Source organism: Spinacia oleracea, chromosome 1, assembly GCF_020520425.1.
Source record: "Spinacia oleracea cultivar Varoflay chromosome 1, BTI_SOV_V1, whole genome shotgun sequence".
NCBI lineage: Eukaryota > Viridiplantae > Streptophyta > Magnoliopsida > Caryophyllales > Amaranthaceae > Spinacia > Spinacia oleracea.
The window spans coordinates 127540899-127564643 of record NC_079487.1 but is presented as its reverse complement, the minus strand read 5'-3'; the positions used below and the strand labels follow the sequence as shown (position 1 = coordinate 127564643).

At 36.6% G+C, this 23745-nt stretch overlaps 1 protein-coding gene across 2 annotated transcripts; it reads right to left on the bottom strand.

The window, feature by feature from the left end:
- Positions 1-17196: 17196 nt before the first annotated feature.
- Positions 17197-22046, bottom strand: LOC110782995 (cyclic dof factor 1). 2 transcript variants are annotated; one of them, XM_021987293.2, is made up of 4 exons: positions 21828-22046; positions 21533-21656; positions 19418-19509; positions 17197-18553 (listed from the first exon to the last, which is right to left on the bottom strand). In XM_021987293.2, exons 1-4 carry the CDS (start codon positions 21924-21926, stop codon positions 17456-17458), a joined length of 1413 nt encoding a protein of 470 aa, XP_021842985.1. In that variant the 5' UTR covers positions 21927-22046; the 3' UTR covers positions 17197-17455. The 2 variants fall into 2 exon arrangements, with proteins under 2 accessions (XP_021842985.1, XP_056683378.1); XM_056827400.1 differs by lacking the exon at positions 21828-22046 and having other exon boundaries at positions 19418-19696; positions 21533-21658.
- Positions 22047-23745: the final 1699 nt, after the last annotated feature.

Below are 23745 nucleotides of genomic sequence, written 5' to 3'. Positions count from 1 at the left end.
TGTTGTATAGTGCGGGCATGCGACGACGAGCAAGGGAGCTCGTCGCCCGTGCGGCACGAATGCAATAAGCAAGGCATGGTGCACGAGCATAAGGCAGCAGCCCTGCCTTGTGTCGTGGGCCACGAGCTATGGACGAATGGGCATGGGCGAAAGGCAAGCCATGGCAGTCGCGTGTGGGCAGCAAGCGAGCTGCGCCACAACGCGCACTGCCTCGCGCAAGGGCGCGCAGCCTCGGGCGCAGCGAGCGCAAGCTCGCGTGCCACGAGCGCTGCGCCCAGCGTTGAACGCGCGCAATTGCTCGCGCACAGCGAGCGATGGCTCGCGCGCACAGCGAGCGATGGCTCGCGCGCACAGCGAGCAATGGCTCGCGCGCACAGCGAGCGATGGAGCGCGCGCAGCGTGCGCTGGCGAGCGCGCACAGCGAGCGATGGCTCGCGTGCGTCGAGCGCTGGCGCGCGCGCAGCAAGCACCACAACGTGCGATGGCTTGCGATAGAGATGCAGCAGCGATGCGACGAGCGCATGGGCTGCGCGCACATGGCCAACGATGGCTGTGTGCGTGCGGCCCATGGGCGTGCGATGCGTAGGGTGTTTGCGTTGCGATTAGATCGTGTTGAATGTTTAATTTGAAATTTTTCAGTTTACGTAATTTTAATTAATTTTAAAATTAATAATTTAAATTATTTTCTTGGATTTTAATTTTGAATATTGTAATTATAATAAATTTTATTTATTCTAATTATTTTACTAAAATTAAAATCATGAATTAATTTAAATACGACTGAAATTAAATTAAACTTTTGGATTCAATTATAAATTTATATGAGCTTTAAATTTTAATTAAATTTGTAGGTTTCCGGTTAGACTAGAAATACATTTTTATGTTTAAAATTAGTAAAGCATATGAATTTATTGGATTAAGTGGGAGCGCTTTTAGTCATAAACTCTTGATTAGGTCTACAAATCCTTAAGGTTAAAACAACTTGATTAGAATTAATAAGGACTGAATAATTGGTAGATTATTGGTGCCCTTGATTAATTGCTGCAAATGTTTACATGATGCATAATGTGTTTTACTAACCAGCTATGTGGGCCATTCATGATAATGAATGGGTGAATGGTATATATAGTATATGTACTGTTATGCAGGTTATGAAGTGACTAGTATGGCCCAAATAGGATAGAAAATATGGTCTGCGTACCATTAATTTGAATGTAATTGGTCTAAAGTACCAAAGTTGTTTTTCAATTCAAATATGGTCTGCGTACCATCAAATAGTTGTAATTAGTTTTAATTATAGCTTATCCTATTTGAAGAAAATGGAGCCTCCCACGGAGATTTTCAAGACGGACTTTGAAGTTAAAGCTTCAAGATGAAGTCGGGCCATACTAGATCACATTTGTCTTATGCATGTTTTAAGTTATTTATTGCTTTTAAATATGTCTTAAAATGCATGAGATCAAAAGCTTGATTATGTTGCATGATTAAGGATTTTAGTTCACTTAAAATCTAACCAACATAGTAAGAGCCTTAAGTTCCAAACTTAAAAATTGAGTTATAAGGTGCCATGCCAAAATATACACTTGCTTGGATATCCTTTACATCAATCTAGTAATAGTTTTCGCTCAGCGAGGTGTTACTTATTGGTCCTAAAGGGGCAAGGTACACAAATAATTGTGAAAACACGTTAGTTTTGGTGAAACTCAACGATATAAGTAAGGAGTCCTTTTATGTCGTGGCAAAATCGATAGGTTTACCTAATAAGTTCTTAGACGTACCTATCAACCAAGAGTAGTTTCTAGACTATTAGCAAAAGGTTTTTGCTTACCTAAGATGTTTTAGAATTAAGTCGACAAACTGTGCTTAATTCTTCAATGATTTTAGGATCTTGGAATCATTTTATTCACACCTGCCGGAACACATAATTCGAATAAAATGCTAATGACTTGTTTAAATTGCATGATTGCTTTCATTTTCAAGTTATTATTCATGATAAATGTTTAGACTTTGCATGCTTCAATGTATGTTTTAATTATTGTTTATAATTAAATATCTTGCACTGCAATAAATCCTTTTAGAAAGGTAACAGTAAATTTCCTCGATTGGTAGTGAATCCAAGAACGATTCACGGAAATGAGAGAAAGTAGCAATTTAAAATGTACGTTTCTTTTAGCGACTTTTTATGGTTGTTTTCGAATATCAAAATCGAATGGCAAACCAATTGGTGCTTGTGAATTCAAAATACAATGTAGTTTTGAGATCATAAAGCATTGAGTTTAATACGCTCATCTTTACCAATGGTTAACAACCTAATATCTTTGTCCATTTAATTCTCGAATGAGTCTAGTCCCTAGACATTCGAATAGATCGATACTTAGAGAACTTTAGAAGCTTCTGGTAAGATCATCTAGTTGAAACAAAATATTCAACATAAATTAAAATGGTAAAGAACCTTGTTGGTGACATTGGACATGTCTAACAAATTATAAAAGTCAACACTAAAGAATTCAATTCTTAAGACTATAAGAAAGGGTACAAGAAATAGGAAAACGAGGAACAAATGAAAGGAATTTACGATTCCGTTTCTACCTATAAATTTATGTTTAAAGAGAAGTGACCTAGCAATCAAACTTCCTTGGTATCATATACCGCTTGAGGTTCTTACTTCGGTAATAACTCAAACAATGGAAGTTAGGATACACTAATGACCTACAAGTGGGAAATGAAACATGGCAATGCTACATTAATTGTAGGGTCATCTAAGTTTGTTTTAAGTCCTTTCAAAGGCTGGAACTTAATGGCTATTTTGTTCCATAATCAACATACCTAAATTTCTGTTTTCAAACACAGAAAGACTCACATTCAAGAAAAACAAAAACAATGTTTGTTTGTTTATTTGAATGAAATGGTCAATTACAGGTTGAGTCAATATGCTTGATTAAAACAAACAACTCTTTAAAGAACTTTACTAGGTTCAAATCAACCCCTTGATTTGAGTTCCACTAATCTTTGGCATTGTTGCTTAGACCATATCAACAAGTTAACATTCAAAAGCTCTATTTTGATAGACTTTTTGAAAATTGATTGATTTATAGATCAATTTAAGACAACTAGTCTTACTTGTTGAAAGTAACAAAAGATATGAACTATTGTTAGAACGCCTAGACAATAGAGTTCAAAGCTAAAGAAAGATTTTATGACTTTATTATTTCACATGGATTTGAGTGAATATAGGTTTATTTACTCAAATGTGATATAAATTTGAATCTGTTTGGCTAGTTCAAAGATTCAGAAGTATAAAATCCACTTGGCAAGAAATCATAAAGATCTAGGTTAGATCATGTTCATGATTACTTGAGACCAAATATGATCATCAATGATTGTGTGTTCACAATCTAGGTCCATAAGATATGGCATATCTTAGTTGGGATAATCGAAGTCAATTAGTACTTGATTCGATTAATGATGAATCATAAAGACTTTTCCTATAATTTCTAAAACAAAATGCTCAACTACCACCAAACTAAACCAAATTCGTCAAAGCTTTTGAAAAGTAATTTCAGAATAACTTTTCATAAAATATCTAGAGAGTTGCAAAACTCAGTGGGAGCTTAGTGTTTGTCATTCGACAAACTAAGGCCCAAGTATAGATATATGTTTCATTGTGATTTATTCAAATGAGACACAAGGGTATTGTTTCTACCACGAATTTTTGAGAACATAATGTTTGTTTGCTCGAAATAATGTCCTTTTGGAGATTCGTTTCCAAAATGACAAGTGGGAGAAAATAGACCTCGAAAGTCTTCGAGGCGAACAACAAACATAAACGGACATTCCGGAGGCTTTTCGAAGTGCTTCAGAAAATCCGAAATTATTCTTTAAGGACTTTAGAAGTGGCTTTAAAGACTAGACATCTCTTAGAAGACTTTACAAGTGCTTCAAGGAGAACAGAATATTCAAAGGACTTTTAAGTGGCTATTGACATTCTGTTGTTTGATGTTCTATACCCTTGTAGGCATAGAGTTCAAGTCACTGAAACTATGCAATTCTTCTATTAGATAGTGAAGAAACCTACAACTTGCAGTCAAACTATTATCATGTAGATTAATGAGTTTGTGACTTGTAAGAAAGCTATGACGAAACCCAGATTCCCTAAAATGGTTAGAGGCCATATATAGACTCAAATGTTTTAAATGGTTAGAGGCCATAAAACATACTCAATGTTTTGATGACAAAATTGAAATTTTGTTGATTTGCAAGAATAGTTTCACACCTATTGGTTGCAAAGTTTGTTTTAAAGGATAAAAACCATCAAACATGAAATTGTGTTCACACACAAAGCTAGATTAGTTGCTAAAGGTTACAAGCAAATTCACGATGTGGATTGTGTTGAAACCTCATGCAAAATCGTAATGCTTAAGTCTATAATTCAAGCAATGATTGCATATTGGTACATATGGCAATTGGATGACAAAACATCTTCCTCAGTCAAATGTTGGAAGAAACTATGTACATGCTATGTCATAGGATTTGTGGATCCAAATAAATGCTTGAAAAGAAAAGCTAGTTTATAAAATCTAAGTACAGATTTAAGCAAGCAATTGGGAATTAGAAATGTATTTTAGTGAAGCTAATAAGTATTTTAGTTTCATAAAATATACATGATTCTTATAGATATATAAGAAGTTTAGTGGGAGTACTTAAAACTTAATTGGTCCTATGTGTATTACACACATATCTCTCTATTGTGAAATAACATTCAAATGCTAATGACTTAGATTTGAAATTATTCATCAATGATGGACCATGGCGAAACTTAGTACATACTGGGTATTAAGATCTATTTACAAAGATCTTATGATATTGTTTTGGATTAAGTAATGGCATTTACTAAATCAAACACGAAAGACTCCATTGGAGATATTCGACCCATATGAATAAATCTAAGTAAAGGATGTTTTGAACTATGTATAAGCATTTACTAAGTTAAACATCAAAGAATCTAAGTAAGATTCTTAAACCTATATTATATGTCAAAGAATTTAGCTGGATTTAGTATCTACTGAAACTAGATGAGCTAAAGTTACATGAATAGAATTCAATTGGGAATTATTCTGCAAAAGAATTTATCATGTATGATATAATATGAGGATCGCCAAAAACGTATCGTATGACTTTAGCCATGACGAACATATACCAATCTCTATTGATCTAAGTAAAGATCAACTAGATTGAGATCAAGAATACTTATGGTACTTGAAAAGGTACATAGGAATAGTTCTTGATTCAAGGAAATAAAGATATGCTAAATATTGATGCTACACGCATAAACACTGGCAAAGGATCAAGCAAGACCCTTTGGAGTTAACCATTGATAAGGACGAGCTATAGAGCATCGTGTTTTGAAATGGCAACATGGATTGGAGACCATGAGTTGTTGCGTGGGAAATTAAAATAATAATTTCTATGTTCTAAGATATAGTTGGAGAGTCTTCCACATATCTATGAACTCCTTGGATAGGTAAATCCAAACAAAGCATCACTAGCAACCTATACAGTTGAAGTAAAAGTGATTATTGCCTAAGAAGCAATAAAACAGGGTTGTTTAAAGTTCTTCACTGAACTTGGGTAGATCACCTATCTGCTGGCTTGATGGTTATTCATTGAAAAATGCGTAGAACCACTCTTGAAGCAAGAAAAACGTCTGCTAACTTGATGGTTCTTCATTGCAAAATGAGTAAAACCACCATCGAAGTAAGAAAGACTAGATCACATAATAAACAAACTCGAAAAGATCTTATCATCATATCTCGAAGAACATTCGATGAAAAGGATATTAAGATTGGCAAAGCATGATAACTAATCCTATGCAACAAGTGAGAAGCAACACTTACATTGTAGCACTGGAAATCAAGCATAGCTTTGAAATTCCATGAACTGTTTTAGAAGATGGGTTTGAGGCCCATGGTTGTAAAACATTGGGGTTGAGCATTTATCATATATGAAATGAATTTTCATATTCCATTTAATCTTGGTTTAGTATTAAATGATGAGTCCCTTCAATTTGACGATATATTCAAGATAGACTGTCAGGACCAGTCCTGTGACTAAGAAATGTCTATCAAGTGAACTTGAATGTCAAAGGTTGAAAATGGTCCCTAATCGGAGTTTTCTATAAAATTGGACGCATAGAAAACGTTAGACGATTAGAATGCAAGATGACTAGTAGTTCTGTTTCTTGAACTATGTGGACATGGCAATGTCATAATCATTTGCATAGATACTTACTTTGGGAAGACTAGTATCGGACAAGACCTATGAAACTTTACTGTAAGAGATGAAAATCTGTCATAAGTAAATTTCATTAAATTATTAGACACTAAATCCTCAATACCTGAGTAATTTGAGATTACTTGTTTGAGAACTGGTTGCTTTGACGTTGACCAACCGTCGCACCGTAAAAGGAGGCTATAAAGGCAACGCTCAGGTAATCACCTATCAAACGAAGTCTAATCTCAAGATCGCAAGATTGGGATTGTCCTCCCATAAATCGGGATGAGATGCTTAAAAGTTGTACAAGGCCACTCGGAGAGCTAGAAACTGTGAAATGCATGGCCGTGCTCGGATGAATCATAGGCTATGATTATCTGTTTATTTGATCAGTTGAACTCTGAAACCGAGGAACACCTCTGGACATAATAAGGATGACAACTCTTACCTTATGTTCAAGAGCAAGCATCGAGCGACAAAGGAATTAGGAAATGCACACTTGTCCCTAAGGACAAGTGGGAGACTGAAGGAAATAATGCCCTTGGTCCAAGTATGCATTCTATGATAAGTCTAATAAATGCGGTTCAGTATTAATTAACAAGTTAATAATTCAGTGAGATCAAGTGAGCTGAATGCCTAGCTAGAGGCCGCTTCAGTTCAAGTGGAATTAATGATATTAATCCACAGCTTACTCTTGACTGAACCCGTAGGGTCACACAAATAGTACGTAAACGGATCAAGTATTTAATGGCATTAAATACTCCATCTATGAATATTCGGAATCGACGGATCTTGGTTTCAGTGGGAGCTGAGATCGTCACAGGCAAGAAATGAATACTCCGGAAACGATGATATTACCGGAAACGGAAATATGGATCGTATCGGAAAAATAAATATTATCCAAGTCGTAGATGTTGCCGGAAACGGAAACATGGTACGTATCGGAAAATATTATCGGAAATGGAAATATTACCAGAATCGAAAATATTGCCGGAAACGGAAATATTGTCAGAATCGGAAATATTATCGGAATCGGAAAATAATTCCGGAAACGGAAATATTAAATATTTGTTCGAAACGGAAATTGATTCCGGAATCGGAAATATTAAATATTGTTCGTATCGGAAATGAATTCCGGAACCGGGAATTTAATCGGAATCGTATCGTACGAATTAGCATCGGACGAGGCCTGCCGGACGAGGGCCCAGCACGAAGCCAGGCCATCGCCCAGCAAGCCAAGCGCGCCACACGAACAGCCAAGGCCACGCCAGGCCCAGCGCAAGGCCAGGCCCAGCAGGCCGTGGCAGCGCGCGCATGAGCTACGTGGGCTTGTAGCTCGCGTAGGCCTCGCTGCGTGGGCTGCTGCTCGCACGCACGCGCATGGGCGGCCCATCGTGGCTGCCGTGTATGTGTGCGTAAGTGTTTGTGTTCATGCACGATTCCTAAAGCATGCAGAGTTCGGTTAATGATTAAATTCCTAATTCTATTTGATAAATTAATTAATTAGAGTTCTTGTAGGATTCTAGGTTTAATTAATTTGTATCTGAATAGGTTTCCAATTCCCTTTCCATACCCCTATAAATATGTGGCCTGGGTTCACAATTTATAACGAGTTTCAAAGTATTCAAAGTGAGTTTTTGAGAGAAAAATTCAATCACACATCTTGCTCAAAAGTGCTGAAAATTCTAGTACCTTAAGGGCGATTCTAGTTGGTCAATCTTAAGGCGGATCCGGACGTGCTGTGGACTATCTACGGAGGGACGACACTTGGAGTCCTAAAGACTTGTTCTTGTTCGGTTCGGGCGCAGCTAGGGAGGGCACGCAACAAAGAGTATGCATCTAAATTATGCTATATGATTATGTGTAAATAATATGTATTCCTGGGTTAATGGTTGTTTCCGCATGATTTATGTAATATCATATGTATCATAACCTAACAATCTTGGCCTAGGGCTGGAATTGGAATAAGAGCCCTATTCCGTGTCGGTTGATGCGACATAAATGATAACACGGAATAGGGCTTAGATTCTTATTTTGTCCTAGGGTAGGATTGGGAAGTGAGCCCTATTCCGTGTTGGATAATGGGACAAACAAAAGATGGAATAGGATTCAGATCCTTATTCCAGCCTAGGATTGGAATAGGGTTGAGACTCATATTTTGTCCTAGGGAAGGAATAGGGGTCTGAGCCCTATTCCATTCTTTTTTATGTTTTATTCGTGTGTCCACCGACATACTTGTTTAAGATTCTCGGATTTTTGTTTATTTTTTTAAGGAAAGATATCATAGGCTTTAATTTTTGGCTTTTTCTTAATTAGGTTGTAACATTTAGTTTGTTTACTCGGTAACTAGAATTAAGTTTTTTGTCGACTAATATGTATTACGTGCATCATATTGGCTTGTTTTCAGGTAAATAATAAAAAATATGATTATTTAATATAAAAAATATTAAATATGTTTTGTTAAAAAAAAGTAAATTGATTTTATTAATGAATGCAATTGTCAATTAATGTTTAAATGTTTAATATCGAATTATATAGTTTAGTTATTGTGCATTATAGTAACTTGGGTTATTATTTAATGCTCAGATTTCGTTGCCTGATGATTATGGTGGTGATGGTAAAGATTATTCTGATCATTTTGTTACAAATGACATTTTTCCGAGTTTTGAAGAAGCGGCGGAATGGGCTAAACAAGTGGCTATTGGGTTGGGTTTCTTGTTGACAAAAATGTCGTACAAACAATTCAAGGATGGTCGAGGGTATCGTTATTTGAAATGCGACCGAGGAAGGAGAAAATGTGCTCGAGATATGGAGGTGGCGGAACGACTAGACACAAAAACTAAGCCGTGCGGTTGTAAATTTGAAGTGAAATGTGTCCAACGCATGGATTTTGCGTGGCAAATTGTTAAGCGTGAAGGTCATGGCACGCACAATCATAGTTTGGTTATGTATGAAGAGGGTCATCGAGGCATAAGTGGTCTAAGTCCAAGAGCTAAGAATCTCATTCTTCAGATGAACAATGCGCACGTCAAGCCAAAAGTGATTATGTCCGCCGTGCAAACAGAGTATCCAGATGATCATCCTAATATGAGGCACATTTACAACTACAAAGATAAAATTAGACGGGATGCAAATGAAGGAAGAAATCCCGCTCAACAATTCTTGCACCTGGCGAAAGAGCACAAGTATGTTCAATGGATCGTCGTCGAAGAGGGGAGTAGGGCGGTAACTCACGCGTTCGTTGCCCACCCTTCAATGGTGGAAGTTCTACGTACATACCCATTGGTCATTGGCATGGACACGACGTACAAGACTAACAAATATGGATTTCCTTTCTTGGAGATTGTTGGTGTGACAAACTCCCACCTCAGAGCTCGACACGACGTACAAGACTAACAAATATCTGGATTGGCTGGGCATGCGACAAACTCCCACCTCAGAGCTCGGGGTCTCCCAGTTGTTGTCTCCTTGACTGTTGCATGAAGGCGAAAACAAGGAAAATACTCATAAATCCACGCCTGAAGAAGCGTGAGACAACCTCCGATGCTAGCACTATCAGCCCGTGTAGCTACACCGAGCTAGCGAAAAAGATAAGCTAAGCAAGGCGATCCCCAAGAATAACCACGTACTGTGCTCAAATCATCAAGATTTGCTAAAGGATGTGGGGTCACTCGGTTACTAGCCTTATCAACAAATAAACAAGAACCCAAAGCAAGCAACAACCAACCTCTAGCCTGTATCTCAGGGCTCCTCGTACCCCCACATCTCTCCATGACTGTTTTCCACCTTACGGTGGCTTAACCCGAATGTTAACAATCTCATCCTGAAGTAAAGAAGCCAAACTCGAGTCGATGGAATCCCTATCAAGAACTGTGCTGACTGGTCTCCCCTCTATAGGGATCCCGACTATCATAAATACTTCATGCAACATAATAGTCATCTCTCCAAATGGCAAGTGAAAAGTGTTAGTGTCCGGTTGCCAATGCTCCACGAAAGCAGAAATCAAAGGCAAGTCAAAGTGGCCTGTCGTAACCCACGGCAGGTGAGATAAACCGGTATCAGCTATAAGTGTCTTCACCCCTTCAGGCATCCCCTCGAACAAGGTCTGTAGCTCAGCACACAATAAGCCTCGACTCTGGCACCTAATACAACCTCGATCTATGCTGTCTTCCCCCTCGAATGGGCCCTCCCGTAAGCGAGACGCAATGTGACCCGCGAAGCTGGGGATAACACTACCATCCTCAGGACCTCCACCCATCGGTCCCGAAACTAACCAACTCGTGTCCCTCCTCCTACTCGCCCTCGTACTACCCCCCGCGCCTATGGCGCCCTCCTCAGCTAAAGAAACAAATCTACCAAGAACAGATCTCCCCACTGGTTTTACCGCCTTCGGGTACACCGAACAATGTCCCGGATTACCCACCGAAGAATGTCCCGGATTACCCAGCCCTAGATCCAAAATCAAACCCTGACCCTGACCCTGATCCTGATCCTGACCCTGATCTTGATCCTGACCCCGATCCTGAACCAGTCCCTCAACCTGATCTTGACCACCTCTAACATCAAGTATAATCCCCTGACCAATCCCAGAATCGTAATCATCATCATACGCATCATCGGCAACCTCACCCTCTTCACCTGACCGATGAGACGAAGATCTGCGCTCCGAAGAATGGTACGAATGTGACGAGTGCAAGGACGGTGAAGAATGGAAGGACTGCGCCGAATGGGTGACATGTGTTGGGTCGTATGGGATATTCGCATGCTGAGTAACCTGCGGCAGCCTAAATCTGGGCAGCTGCCTCACACTCTCCCATGTATAGGGTATAACACCTAACGTCTGCGAAACCTGTGAGGTAGTATCGAACTGATGCTGCTGCTGAGGGGAAGACACATGTTGCTGCTGCTGAATGAAGGACACAGGACGATGCTGCTGAGGAAATAACACAGACTGCTGCTGCTGAAGGAAGGACACAGGACGCTGCTGCTGAGGCAATAACACAGACTGTTGTTGTTGATGAGGAAAGCATAGAAACTGCGACGCCACATTGCTATCCGAAGGTTGTCTTTCCCGCCTACGAGAAGATGTCACGTTTCGCGATCTCGTATGTCGTTGTCCGGAGTCCTGGACACGTTTACTGTAATACCCCGAATTTTTAAAACTTAATTAATTATGCATAATTATGTTTATTAAGCTTAAAATCGTTTTAAATACTAAATTCGAACTTTATTTTAATTAACGAAGTTTTATTTCACTTGAATTTTTAATATTGTAACACAAGTTATATTTTCCAGATTCTATAATTTAATTTCAGATTTACGAGCTTAAGCTACATTTTTTTAAAATCTTAATTATTTCGTAATTTATTTCGAAACTTTTCATAATTTCGGAACGTTCTTATTCGAAGACTAAATTTCTTTATTTTCGCTAACGAAATTTTTCTAAAGACTTATATCAAAACTTATTTTTTTTGTCAATTTGTAATTATAGCAACAATTTCAGAAATTTTGCCTATTCAAGATTACCCCTAAAGAGCAAATTGCCAATTTTCTTCTCTTTCTTCCTCTTCACGTACAAGTGAGAAGGAAGCCATTCTTTCTTTCCCTTCTTCCCTTATTTCAGTCCACATCCATGCCTTGTTCCCCAGGGAAACTTCAGATTCTCATTCACTCTACTTGTCATTATAATCAGCCAATTCCTTTCCACTTTTCTCAACCAAAAACCATTTATCAAAACTGATTATCACTCCCTTGTGTTCTTGGTTCGAACCACCCTACTCAAACCACCACCACCACCATCAGTAGCGGCACCACCATCAATCACCACTAACACGGCTGCTTAGCCTCACCACAACCATCCACCACCACCGCAACCACCCCTTATTTTCTCTCCTCTCCTCGCAGCCCCACACTCCCCTACCCCTTTTGCCTCCCTGCCGCACCACCGCGTGCTGCGACGCCACTCCCCGGCTACCTCCGCCGGTGCCCAAGCTACAGTCGAACCGCCCTCCCTCCGCCCAGATTTGACCGAAAAACACCCTCAAGCATCCCCTGTTTCCCTCCCCTGTTCGCAGTCCTTCCCCCTTCCTTGCCGTTTCGCCGCAGCGAACCACACCACCACCACCGCCTCTCCGGCGCGTCCCTGCTGCGCCGCCCAGCCAGCCACCCCTGCCTCCCTTCGTCTTTCCCTACTCCTCCTTCGTGCCCTGCCCCTCCCCTGTTCTCGTGCCTCCCCTGCCACGTGTTCCCTTTCCAGAAAACCAAGGAAATCAGGTTTCAAAAATTGAAACTTGATTTATTCTCCCAAGCCCAACTTGAATTGGCCATTTTAATTGTTTGGACCTTTGGGTACGTTATACCAAAATTTCAGATTCTCCTACTTATGAATATTTATATTTTTTTAATAAAGTGTTATAATATAATTATTTACTAATAAATTATTTATTATAAGATGGAAAAATATATTTAATTATCGATTTTACTAAAATAAATTACTAGATTTATTTAGCAAAAACGGAATTTAAATAATATTCGTATAAAATCGATATATGAAATATGAATTTAGTTTTTAATTGAAATTTTGATTAATAATAATATTTTCGTTAAAACTATGAAATTATAATTTTTATTCGTAAATTCAGTTATTTATAAACTTATTATAAAGTATTAATTTTAAAATATTAATCGTTTAATAACGAATTGAATGATTTAATATTCTGAAAGAAATCGGACTTGAAGCTCAGGAAGAACGGTCCATCAAACAGGAAATATAAACTACGGTTGAGGTAACATCTATTGCTAACACCCACAATCCCCTTATGAACTGTGTTTTATGAATTTATGAAATATGTTTATAATGATATGTTTTAATGGATTGTGGGATATGAAATGTGTTTATAAAAGTGTGCTTTGTGATGATTATATTCCAGCATGTTTATGTATGATTTTAAAAGAACGATGTCTATGAGTTATGAATAAGATACGAAAACATGATAAATTAAAGTGTAACAGGTTCTGGCAGTTAGTGGGGTTACTATTTCTAGGTCGTGCACGTACCGCCGTACCGCGGGACACCCAACAAGGGAGAGTGCTCCTTGAGGGTTACCGCAAGCTAAAAAAGAAACTAATTAGGTACAGGCGTATGTCCAACAAGGGAGAGTGCTCCTTGAGGACAATCGCAAGGTGGGAGACGTCCCGCAAGGCTAACTTGTCAGCTACCAAGTAAAAGGAAGGTTTTATGAAAGATAATGGGAACTACTAAAGTTTCAAGTTATAAATGATGTTTTATTATGTTGCTTTTATGAAAGTGATTTACTATATTCTATTCTCCCTGTTTGCAAATTAAATTAAATAAATTGAAATGAATTTACGTTGTTAGGGTAGTATGTTACTGGGCCTCGGCTCACGATGTTGCTTTTGTTTTAGGTACGAAGAAGATCATGGGATGCCTTAGAGTGAGGATGCAACCATCAAATTCACGATCGATGTTTAGTAAAGATAACTATGTCTCACTAGTATTAATGGATGTATTAACTACACTCTAAGTTTAATTTCAAGTATCGAGTTAGATATTATTATTAATCTTTAATCAATGTTAGGATTATTTGTTAAGGCTTATTTAGATTACAATGTAAAATATTAAAGAATTAATCGAAGCTAAGTATATTTACTGTTACTAAACCATATTTAGTAAATTAAAAAGGGTATGTAGCCTTGTGTTTCCTACGAGGGAGATACAGCATGTGACGCTCCGACTAAATTAGGGTTTCCGCTGCTAATTAAAGATAATTAACCTAATTAATGGTATTAGAAGTCGGGGCGTTACATTTACGTTTTATAACTTCAACGTTTGGATAACGAAAGCCCACCATCTAATATTAAAAAGGTATTTATTAAATAGTGCATTATTGAACATTAATCGATTTAATAATTTATTCTAATTACCATATTTATTATTACAAATTATTAATTACTAATTTTTTTTATTATATATTATTTTTTATTATTTTTTATCCATTACTTAGTTTTTATTTATTACTAATTATTAATTACTTATTTTTTGTTATATATTATTTATTATTCATTATTCATTACTAGTTTTATTTTTATTTTTTATTACTTATGTCATTATATATTATTACTAATTTTACTTATGTTCAAAACTACGATTATTGTTTCGAACCGTACTATAGATTATTTCTTAATTATTAGGCAATAATTGTTTAGAATCGCACTTTAATCCAAATGTCGGCATACTAGTTTCCTTATTAGCCGACATAATTCATTTCTAATACTCCGTATATATTTGATCCATTTTTCAATCTTAAATTAAACAAATTAGTGGGTGTTTATGATTACTAAATGCCTATATATTAGGCAATTGTCATAAATATAGTTGGGAAAACGAATAATAAAAGAAAATGGGAAATAAAAATCTGATAGGATAAACAAGTGTTGAATAATCAATTGTCATAAATATAGTTCATTCATGCAATATGTACAAACAACAAATGGACAAATTTTTTGAACAAAACCACACGCCAACTTTAAAGAAGAAAGCAATTAAAGAAAATTATAATAAAATAAATAAAAGTAGGTAATTGATAACACACATCTAAATTCACGGATAACAAACTGACATGGGCATGCAACAAATGCATGGAATAGGATTGAGATCCCTATTCCATCCCTAGGTTGGAATAGGGCTAGTATTCCTATTTCCACCTAGGAGTTGGAGTAGGAATATTAACCCCATTCCATTGCAAAAAAGTAAAAAAAAATATTCTTACTGCTATTCATATAGGAACTGACCCACTACTCCACTAGGTAGGAATAGGAATGATGACCCTATTACTATTATTAATTACTTACTTCTTTTTTATTATTAATTATTTATTTTCATTATTTATTATCACTAATTATTAGTTACTCCACTAAATTTTCGTTACTAATCATTTATTATTCTTATTTATTATTACTAAATATTAATTACTTATTTTTTGTTATATACGATTTCATTATTATTCACTATTAATTACTGATTTTTTTATTAATTATTACTAATTATTAATTCATAATGTTGCGTTTTTATTTTGATGTCAGCGGAAAAAAAAACAAGAGTTAGCGTGTTGGATGAAATCCCTATCAATGTTTGATGCCAGCGAAACAAAAAAAACAAGAAACATGGAATAGGATTGAGATCCCTATTCCATCCCTAGGTTGGAATAGGGCTAGTATTCCTATTTCCACCTAGGGGTTGGAGTAGGAATATTAACCCCATTCCATTGCAAAAAAAAAATTAAATAAATAAATAAATTCTTACTGCTGCTCAAATAGGAATGATGGCCCTATTACTATTATTAATTACTTACTTTTTTTTTGTTATTTAATAAACATCACTATTATCATTTAATTATTTAATAAACATTACTGATTTTTTATTAATCCGTATTAATTATTTATTTTCATTATTTATTATCACTAATTATTAGTTACTAAACTTTCGTTATTAATCATTTATTATTACTAAATATTAATTACTTACTTTTTGTTATATATGATTTAATTATTATTCACTATTAATTAGGTTCGATTTTTTATTAATTATTACCAATTATTAAATCATAATTTTGCATTAATTAAAACAAGAGTCAGCGTGTTGGCAATCCCTATCATTATCAATGTTTAATGCCAGCGAAAAAAAAAAAAACATGGAATAACCATGATCCCCATTCCATTCCTAGGCTGGAACAGGGCTAATATTCTCATTCCTACCTAGGAATGGAATAGGATTCTTAGCCCTATTCGAATAAGGTCCAGATTCCTATTCTGTGTTTTACATGGAATAGGGTTGAAATTCCTATTCTATACCTAGGTAAGAATAGGATTTCTGGCCCTATTCCGTAAAAAAAAAATTCAAAAAAAAAAATCATACTTGTAACTCGGCTGTAGACGACGGTGGAGGCTGCATCCCCTCTACTTGACCCGACGAGCTAGCCTTTGACTTCTTCTTGGGACCCTTTTCAAACTCGTTCATGGTGGGTGGGTCGTGGATGACGGTGGTGGTGGGTGGGTCGTGGATGACGGTGGTGGTGGGTGGGTCGTGGATGCGGAGGTGGCCCCGGTGGGAAGGGGGTGGAGATATTATGTAAAGAGAGAAAGTGATGTATGAGTTGGGGTGGGGTGAATTTATAAGGGTAATATCGGGTTTTCACCATAAATAAAACGAACGACATACGTAAAAGCGGGCGTCGAATAGCGTGGCACTAAATTTATATCAACAGCGTTTGTAAAAGCTTTTGGTTGATAACTTGGTGTTGCACCAAACTAGTGTTTTGTTGGTGCACGAAAAAGAAAGATGCTTTTCGGCCTCTAATGAAGTAACGATCCCAGTTCGAGCTTATCCAATTTTTATTTAAGGGCCTACAAGGACTTTTCAGTCCACTTTTTACATTATTTTGTGAGAAAGAGTTAAAAAGAACTGAATTCAAAAGAAAATGTGGGGTCATCAAATGTGTTGGCATCATAAAACCCAATGTCAATCCACCTTCTCAATTTCTAAAAATAGTCCCTTTTGAATGCTGGAATTTTCCCCAATTGTGTTACGGAGTATACTTGGTAACTCTTGTATTATACATTTGTATGGAATACTTACGTTTTTCATAGATTTATCGTATTTACTTATAGTACGAAGTACTCCGTAACATTTTAACTAATTTTGTTAGTTATTTATTCCGTATAAGGAAAACATAGTTACGTACACTGTATAATTTTGTTAGATTTATCACAATAATGTATATTTTCATTATAACACCATTTTGCAGCTTTTATCAATAATATAATATCTTAGCGTAATGGTTAAAATTAAATGCCTTTGTAAAAGTTGAATGAAAAAGTCAAAAGATTAGACATGCAAAGTTGTAACTCTTGTAAGAAGAATTGCTTGGTTGAAAAAACTTGGTAGATATATACACAAACTCAGTTGAGGAAAACATAAGGAAGGGGACGGGGAAGGCTCCTCTTAGCTAATGAGAAGCCAAATTCGTGAAGAGTTTGTACTTCATTTGCTGATTTGTGCAGCTTCAATGGCACACCTAAATACAGGTATTGACAAACTCATCAAAATCTACTTTTAAGTCACTATCTAGTTACATATTACATTGATCAAATTCCAGTCAAGCAACACTCATTGTGCAATTTCATGAAATGCAAGGGATCTGGAGAATGCCGCGGGATTGGCTTGTAGAACCATAGATGATGCTTCAATATCAGGCATATCCTTGGCTTGCTGTGACTCACCCAAAAAAGCTATTCTCCCGATTGAAGAGCTAACATTATGATTGTTGTTCTTGATCCCGAGAGTAGTCCATATCGAACTCTTAGAAGCGTCTAAAGGATCATCGATTCTCAATGTCTTTGGCATCACAACTCTTGAATTCTCGAATTCCAACTCTTTCGAGCTTCTAGAATGTTTTCCAAGGGTGGTAGAATTATTAGGACTGGAAGTTGTGGAAGATTGATCTGAGTTCAATGATGGGGTTGGTAGCCATTGTAGATTGTAGGGTGCTGCAGCTACATTTTCACCCCATTGAGGTGAGGTGGTTGAGTAAAATGATACAGGAAACCCTGGTTGCCATGAAATGTAAGGAAAACATGGAACTGGCTGAACACTCTCTGTTCCCCCTCCATTACTGATGGAGCTTCTTGTTTCATTTTCAGACCTGAAAAACCCATTTGTGTGAAAGTTTTGTGAAGCATTTGAATGAGTTGAATCCATCCCAAAGGCAACAAGTGCTCCATCTGGGCCCATCACATGGTGGATTAGTCCATTAGAAGCTCCCGGAATCACTAGATGATGGTTTTGAGAAGCCGCATAATTCTTGCTCTTCCGCCTGCCTGCGCCCACCGGAACATTCCTCATGGAGCCACCAGCAGTCCAGTATCTTTGACATTTTTTACAGAAGTGGCGTGGCTGGCTAATATTGTAGTTGTTAAAGTAACAGAATTTTGTGTCCATGCTACTACACCTTGCACAAGGGAGGATTTTTTCAGGTTTTTTCAAAAGGGTTTCATCTTGTGACTCAGAGTTACTGCTTGCTTGATCACTTTGGTCTTGATCTTTCTTAGAAAGGTCTTGGGATGAACATACTTTGTTATTGGCACGAGTTTTTGGGTTCTCAGTATTTGTTGAAGGGGTGGTTGGTGTTTTAGGCTCTTCTAAACCTGAGTTTGAAGATGGTTCCTCTTCTTGCTTGTTGACTACTGTTTCTTTTGTTATAGATTCCTGAATTACACAAAAAGGATACACCAAAATAGACATTAGACACAAGTCACAACTAACACCACCAAAAACCCACCAGCATTATCAATATATTTTGCAACAAATTACTGAATTCAACAGGACTGTGTAAATCTTGCTCATTTATAAGAATGTATCAAATATTACATGAACAAAATGCCCGAAAACAAAAGCTATGGGTTAATTTTGGGTTAACTTGAACAGCTTAATAATGTAAATAAACAAATAAAACTCAAATACAAGAGGTTGTTGGACTGAAATCTTAATTATTGAATAGAACAGAGTCAGATTATTGGGGGGAGGGGGGACTAAAGAACTAATTCAAAAAAACAGATAAAGTTGTGATTAAAGGATGGATGCAACTTGGTTGACTAATATTTACACAAGGATTAGGTTCGACTTCAGTTTAATTGTTAACAATTGTCTGTTTACTCTCCCCCAAAAAAAGGTGATTGGTGAACAAGAAAATTTAAATTCCCCTACACAATTAACCTATAATAACAAAATAATGTAAGTAGATGCGTACTATTATTACATCATGCACCTGGGAGCACAAAAACACATTTAATATGTTGAGGGTAACATAAGACTATGCTAATTCTCACAAACAACCCAAATCCGAGGCAAAACGGTTTTCTAAAAAGCTACAAATCTAGTAATTCTGTTATCCAACATAAGCCCTCAAATTATCACATTTCATAAATCACAAAATTGACCAAATCAAGCAAAACAAAGAACAACCCCATTCAACTTCATGATCTTTACCAAATGGGTTAGTACCAGAATTGCAAATTGCGAATTACAAACAGTAAAATAAAGAAATTTCATTAAAGAAAGTAAAAAAAATACCTCATTTCCTCTGTTTCTGTCCTGTTTTGAGCATAGAACATCCTCAGCGGAACAAGTACTTTCACAATCATAATCAAAATCATCAGAAACATCTGCAGAAAAAGGCTCAATTCTTGATGCAACCACAAAATCTCCATTGGTATTTGAACCCAACTGAATCATCTTCCCAAAAAGCATAATTGAAGGATCTTTACAATTTTCTGACATATTTTTTTTTCTTTCTTGACTAAAAATTCAATCTTTTTTTTTTCTTCCTTGTTTTGGTTTCTTGGTTTTTCCCTGAGTCAGAGGATGATCAGTTACAGTGAGGTGGGAGTAGAGAATATATAAAGAAATGGAAAATGGGGAATTTGTGGGGGTGGGATTTGAAGGTGAAATGCCAAGTCATCAAAGAAGAAGAAAGATTTAGAGCCACAAATTGAATGTGGGGGTGTTAGGAGGAGATCTTAAATGCTTTAAGAGCACAGTTTTTGATTCCACCCACACTTTAGACAAAGAAAAGTGTCTACTTGCCCCTTACTTTTTTTGGCCATGTCAGCAATTTTCTTCCCACAATTTTTTTTTTTTTTCCCTTCTAAATCTTGTTTTTCTTGTCTACACTATTTCAAGTAGTGGCCCAAATGCCAAATCCCTCCTGGCAGGCTGGCATTCAGAAATCTATTAACCTTTTCAAACTCCCTCCTCATTGGGTGTGTATTATTATATCATCCCTTTTTTTCTCATCCATGGAAATACTTTAATGAGATTTAATTCACCTTTTTTGTCACACTAAGGTGTTGAATATTGATTTATCCACTTCTTTATTAAAATAAAATAAGCTGGTTAGAAATAGACTTGTACTGTAGTATGAGAAAATACTTGGTTTAAATCAAAATCAAAATTGACCCTACTTGGAATCAGTGTGTCTAAAAAACTAATCACTAATAATTATCCTGATAAAGTACTCCGTACTATGTAATTGACACCCAAATAAGATCTAACACAAATCTAACTATTAAATGACTCATCGACAAAATGAGACTCGATTTAAACTTGAAGTGATTATCATTTCAAAATACAACTTGTCAAAGATGGCACTGGGTCGTGCATGAGGCATGACCATTCAAAATAAGCCCTTTCGTGGTCACGTTGTGTTGTCTCAGGGAACCACAAACTCAAACCCCACACTGAACACAACCCGTTATTTTTACGTTGTTTTTCAAGTCATAGGTACACCCTTAAACGCTAAACTATACCCGTCAAAAAATTTCTTGAGAAATCGTGCTCGGCTTGTTCTTGTGTCAAGTCCGATTATTTTTGTTTCAGACCATCTTTGTTGCCACCACATGATAAAACGAATATTCTCCACGCTCTTATTGTCACGTAAATAGAGTAATTTAAGCAGGTGAATCGGCAATCAGATTAAAATAATAATATTAGTAACTTTCTGTATCTTACTTTTGCAAAGGGAACTCAACACATGGCCACAGAAACTCCCAGCCAAAAAATACATGACACGACGAATAAAAAAAAACACGTACAAAAGTGGCGAAACTATTGATCTCTTCTAAAAGATTCAGGTAAAAGGCATACGATAAGAAGCTCAGCAACAATATCAAAAACAGGTTGGAAAACTAGCAGTTCCATAATAAAACTAATTATGGGAATAATTATGACTAAACAGTCATGATAATTGCATTATCTGACCACAATTTTTCGTAATGTTAGGCAGAAGGATGAGTTTAGGCAGATGTAGCATCATTCAGTTATCTTAATTAAGCAATTAGTTTGAGTTTAAAGAGGGATTATGTAATCTTCAGCAAAAGGTCGAAAAAAGGTTAGGCGATTTAACGTATGTGACTATTGACCACTAATTGTAGGTTACAAACTTACACTAATGACAGATTACAGATTAAAGATGGCATATTTTTGGAAAGAGATTAAAAGCCGTAGAAAAGAAACTATTTTGAGAAGCAGAGTTTAGTACATTTCTGGGTAGCAGATAAAGTAGCCATGCCAAACTTGTCTGTTAATTACACTTTGGAGTTTTCATGGATGACAGAATGTTGAATTACGTCATCATATTAGGTCTAATTCTATACCAAACGAAGCTTGACTTATTGGTAAAGATTGTACCTTTGAGTGCAATCCGGATCAGGGCTCTTTGGGGTGAGAATCTCTTACACTTCCCGGTTCCTCTCCGCTTGTTAACCCATTGCAGGGTTCCAGCCCAAGTGCCCAACAGTGTTGTTCTTGTTCCCTACACAAAAGCAACAAAACATCTAATTATGTGATGTCAATTAGCTTAAGTCCACAAATTAGGTTGGACCAACTTAAATTCATAATTAAGATAACCATGTGTTAGGCAATTGTCATGAATAATAAACAAAGATTCTCCAAGTTTAATGCAAGTTCTCCATAGCTAAATTACCTTAGTTGGAGTGGGATAGCTGTAGTTTGTACTATTTTCCAAGGGCACTAATGGAATATTTCTACCACCCGATTCCCACAATGGCGCTATACACTTCATCTTATGATCAGTGGCAGATATAAAATTTTAATCAAGTAGGTGCAATAGTTCCAAAAAGTGATAGTATTACAAAAAGATATGGGTTATATACTTATATTGATGAGAAAATGGGGGTTCCATTCTTATATTGTCACTTTGATTAAAAATTTGGAATGATGGGAAAATTACTACTCCGTACTTGAGATAGAGAACATACATCTTGCACCCAGGTGGGTGCGATGTATCTTTCAATTAAGTAGGATATGGTCAATCAAGATAAAGGGGGAACTTGATAGAACAATAAACAAATTAAACATCATTAATGTCGTGTGAAATCAAGAGATAACAATACTCAACAAAAGAAAAAGACCTTGTCAAAAAAACAAACAAAAGGAAAAGACTGATTGAAGTACAATACTTTGTCAAACTCACACTCAGATGACTAGACAATTTTCGTCGGCATCGTGGGTTTGTTGAATAAAAATTAAGCTAAGACAACAATGTGGTGGACCAAAATAGGCATATACAGTATAGAATTCCCTAGGAGAGTGACCATAGCATTAAAGGAGAAAGCAATTCTTAAAGGTTAATTGAAAGAGATGAGACTGTTTTCAAGTGTCATGTTGAGGTCGAGTAAGAAACTCTGTCACTCCTTGTTGCATTAATACCACGACCTTTCTATTTTCCTCGAAGATTAAGTCAAGGAAGTTATTATTCCAAATTTTCCATGTTGTTTAAAGATTTCCAATTTTCCTCTGTTAATTACTGTAGAAGAAATCCAACCATTAGCCCCAACCCCTCAAGCCGAACATGAGAGAGTGAACCTTCTAGCTTTTGCACACAATATTAGCTATGCCATAGCATTTCTCTTTATAGAGTATTAGAGTAACAAAATTGGCGGAGTGTGGAGCTTGCAATCACCAATTAAGGGAGGCACATCCGAATGGGGACTTTGGTTGAAGACTAAGGTTGTTACGACGAATTTTCTCTATCATTAGTCTAGAACTAGCCAAGGAAGACAAATATTTTTGGAACTGTAGAGGCGAAACAAAAATTGGCTAAGGCTTGTCTTCATATTGATTCCTTTGTTGGATTCTATTGCAGAGACCATCCAATGAAGCATCCACATAATATGAGTAGAGTCTAATTTAAAAGGGCATAAAAATAAATGCTTGTTTTATTCAATTTAAATTCTTATACGAAGTAATTTATTTTAACTTATTTTGTCTACAGTAAATCAAAAGAATTTGAATAGAGCAAAAGATAAAGGTAAGTAAAGCGAGGTAAGGGATGTAGAGTTTACATGGTGAGCCAAAACTAAACAAAATCTAAGCATACAACTTAATGACATAAGCTGGAGTGGTGCCCTTAATTGCTTGGTTCATAGGACTTTCCTAAATAAGTGAAAGGATTCTTTCATTAACTGAAAATAGAATTCATATTTTTGGTCTTAGTTGACCAAAACCAAAATATTCGTCCAACTTTTAAGTGAGTCTTTCAGAAGTGCTATACTTGTTGTCAAAATTTAAGGCTAAGGGCAATTTCCTACTTGTAACTTGTAAGCCCAAAAAATCAAACCTGCCTTGTTGTCCAATACAGATTCATCATCGTACATTTCCCCATCAACAGTTTTATGCTTTCTTCTTTTAACTTATTCTTTGTGATAATATTTGGTAATTTCAAATTTGGTACTACATGAGAATCAAAAGGTGTATGGTGAAAATCACCCCGTATCAACCCTGCTCTAGAGCTGTCAAAAATTGACCCGACCCGAGAAACCGACCTGAACCGACCTGTATTTTTAAGGACCCGGAACCAACCCGAGATCCGGAATTTTGTT

Coding starts and splice junctions, on each gene's coding strand:
- LOC110782995 (XM_021987293.2), bottom strand. CDS start 21,926: ATGAAGTGTATAGCGCCATTGTGGGAATCGGGTGGTAGAAATATTCCA. Junction 19,510..21,532: donor GATCCGGATTGCACTCAAAG/GTACAATCTTTA, acceptor CTTTTTCTGCAG/ATGTTTCTGATGATTTTGAT. Junction 18,554..19,417: donor ACAGAAACAGAGGAAATGAG/GTATTTTTTTTA, acceptor TGTGTAATTCAG/GAATCTATAACAAAAGAAAC.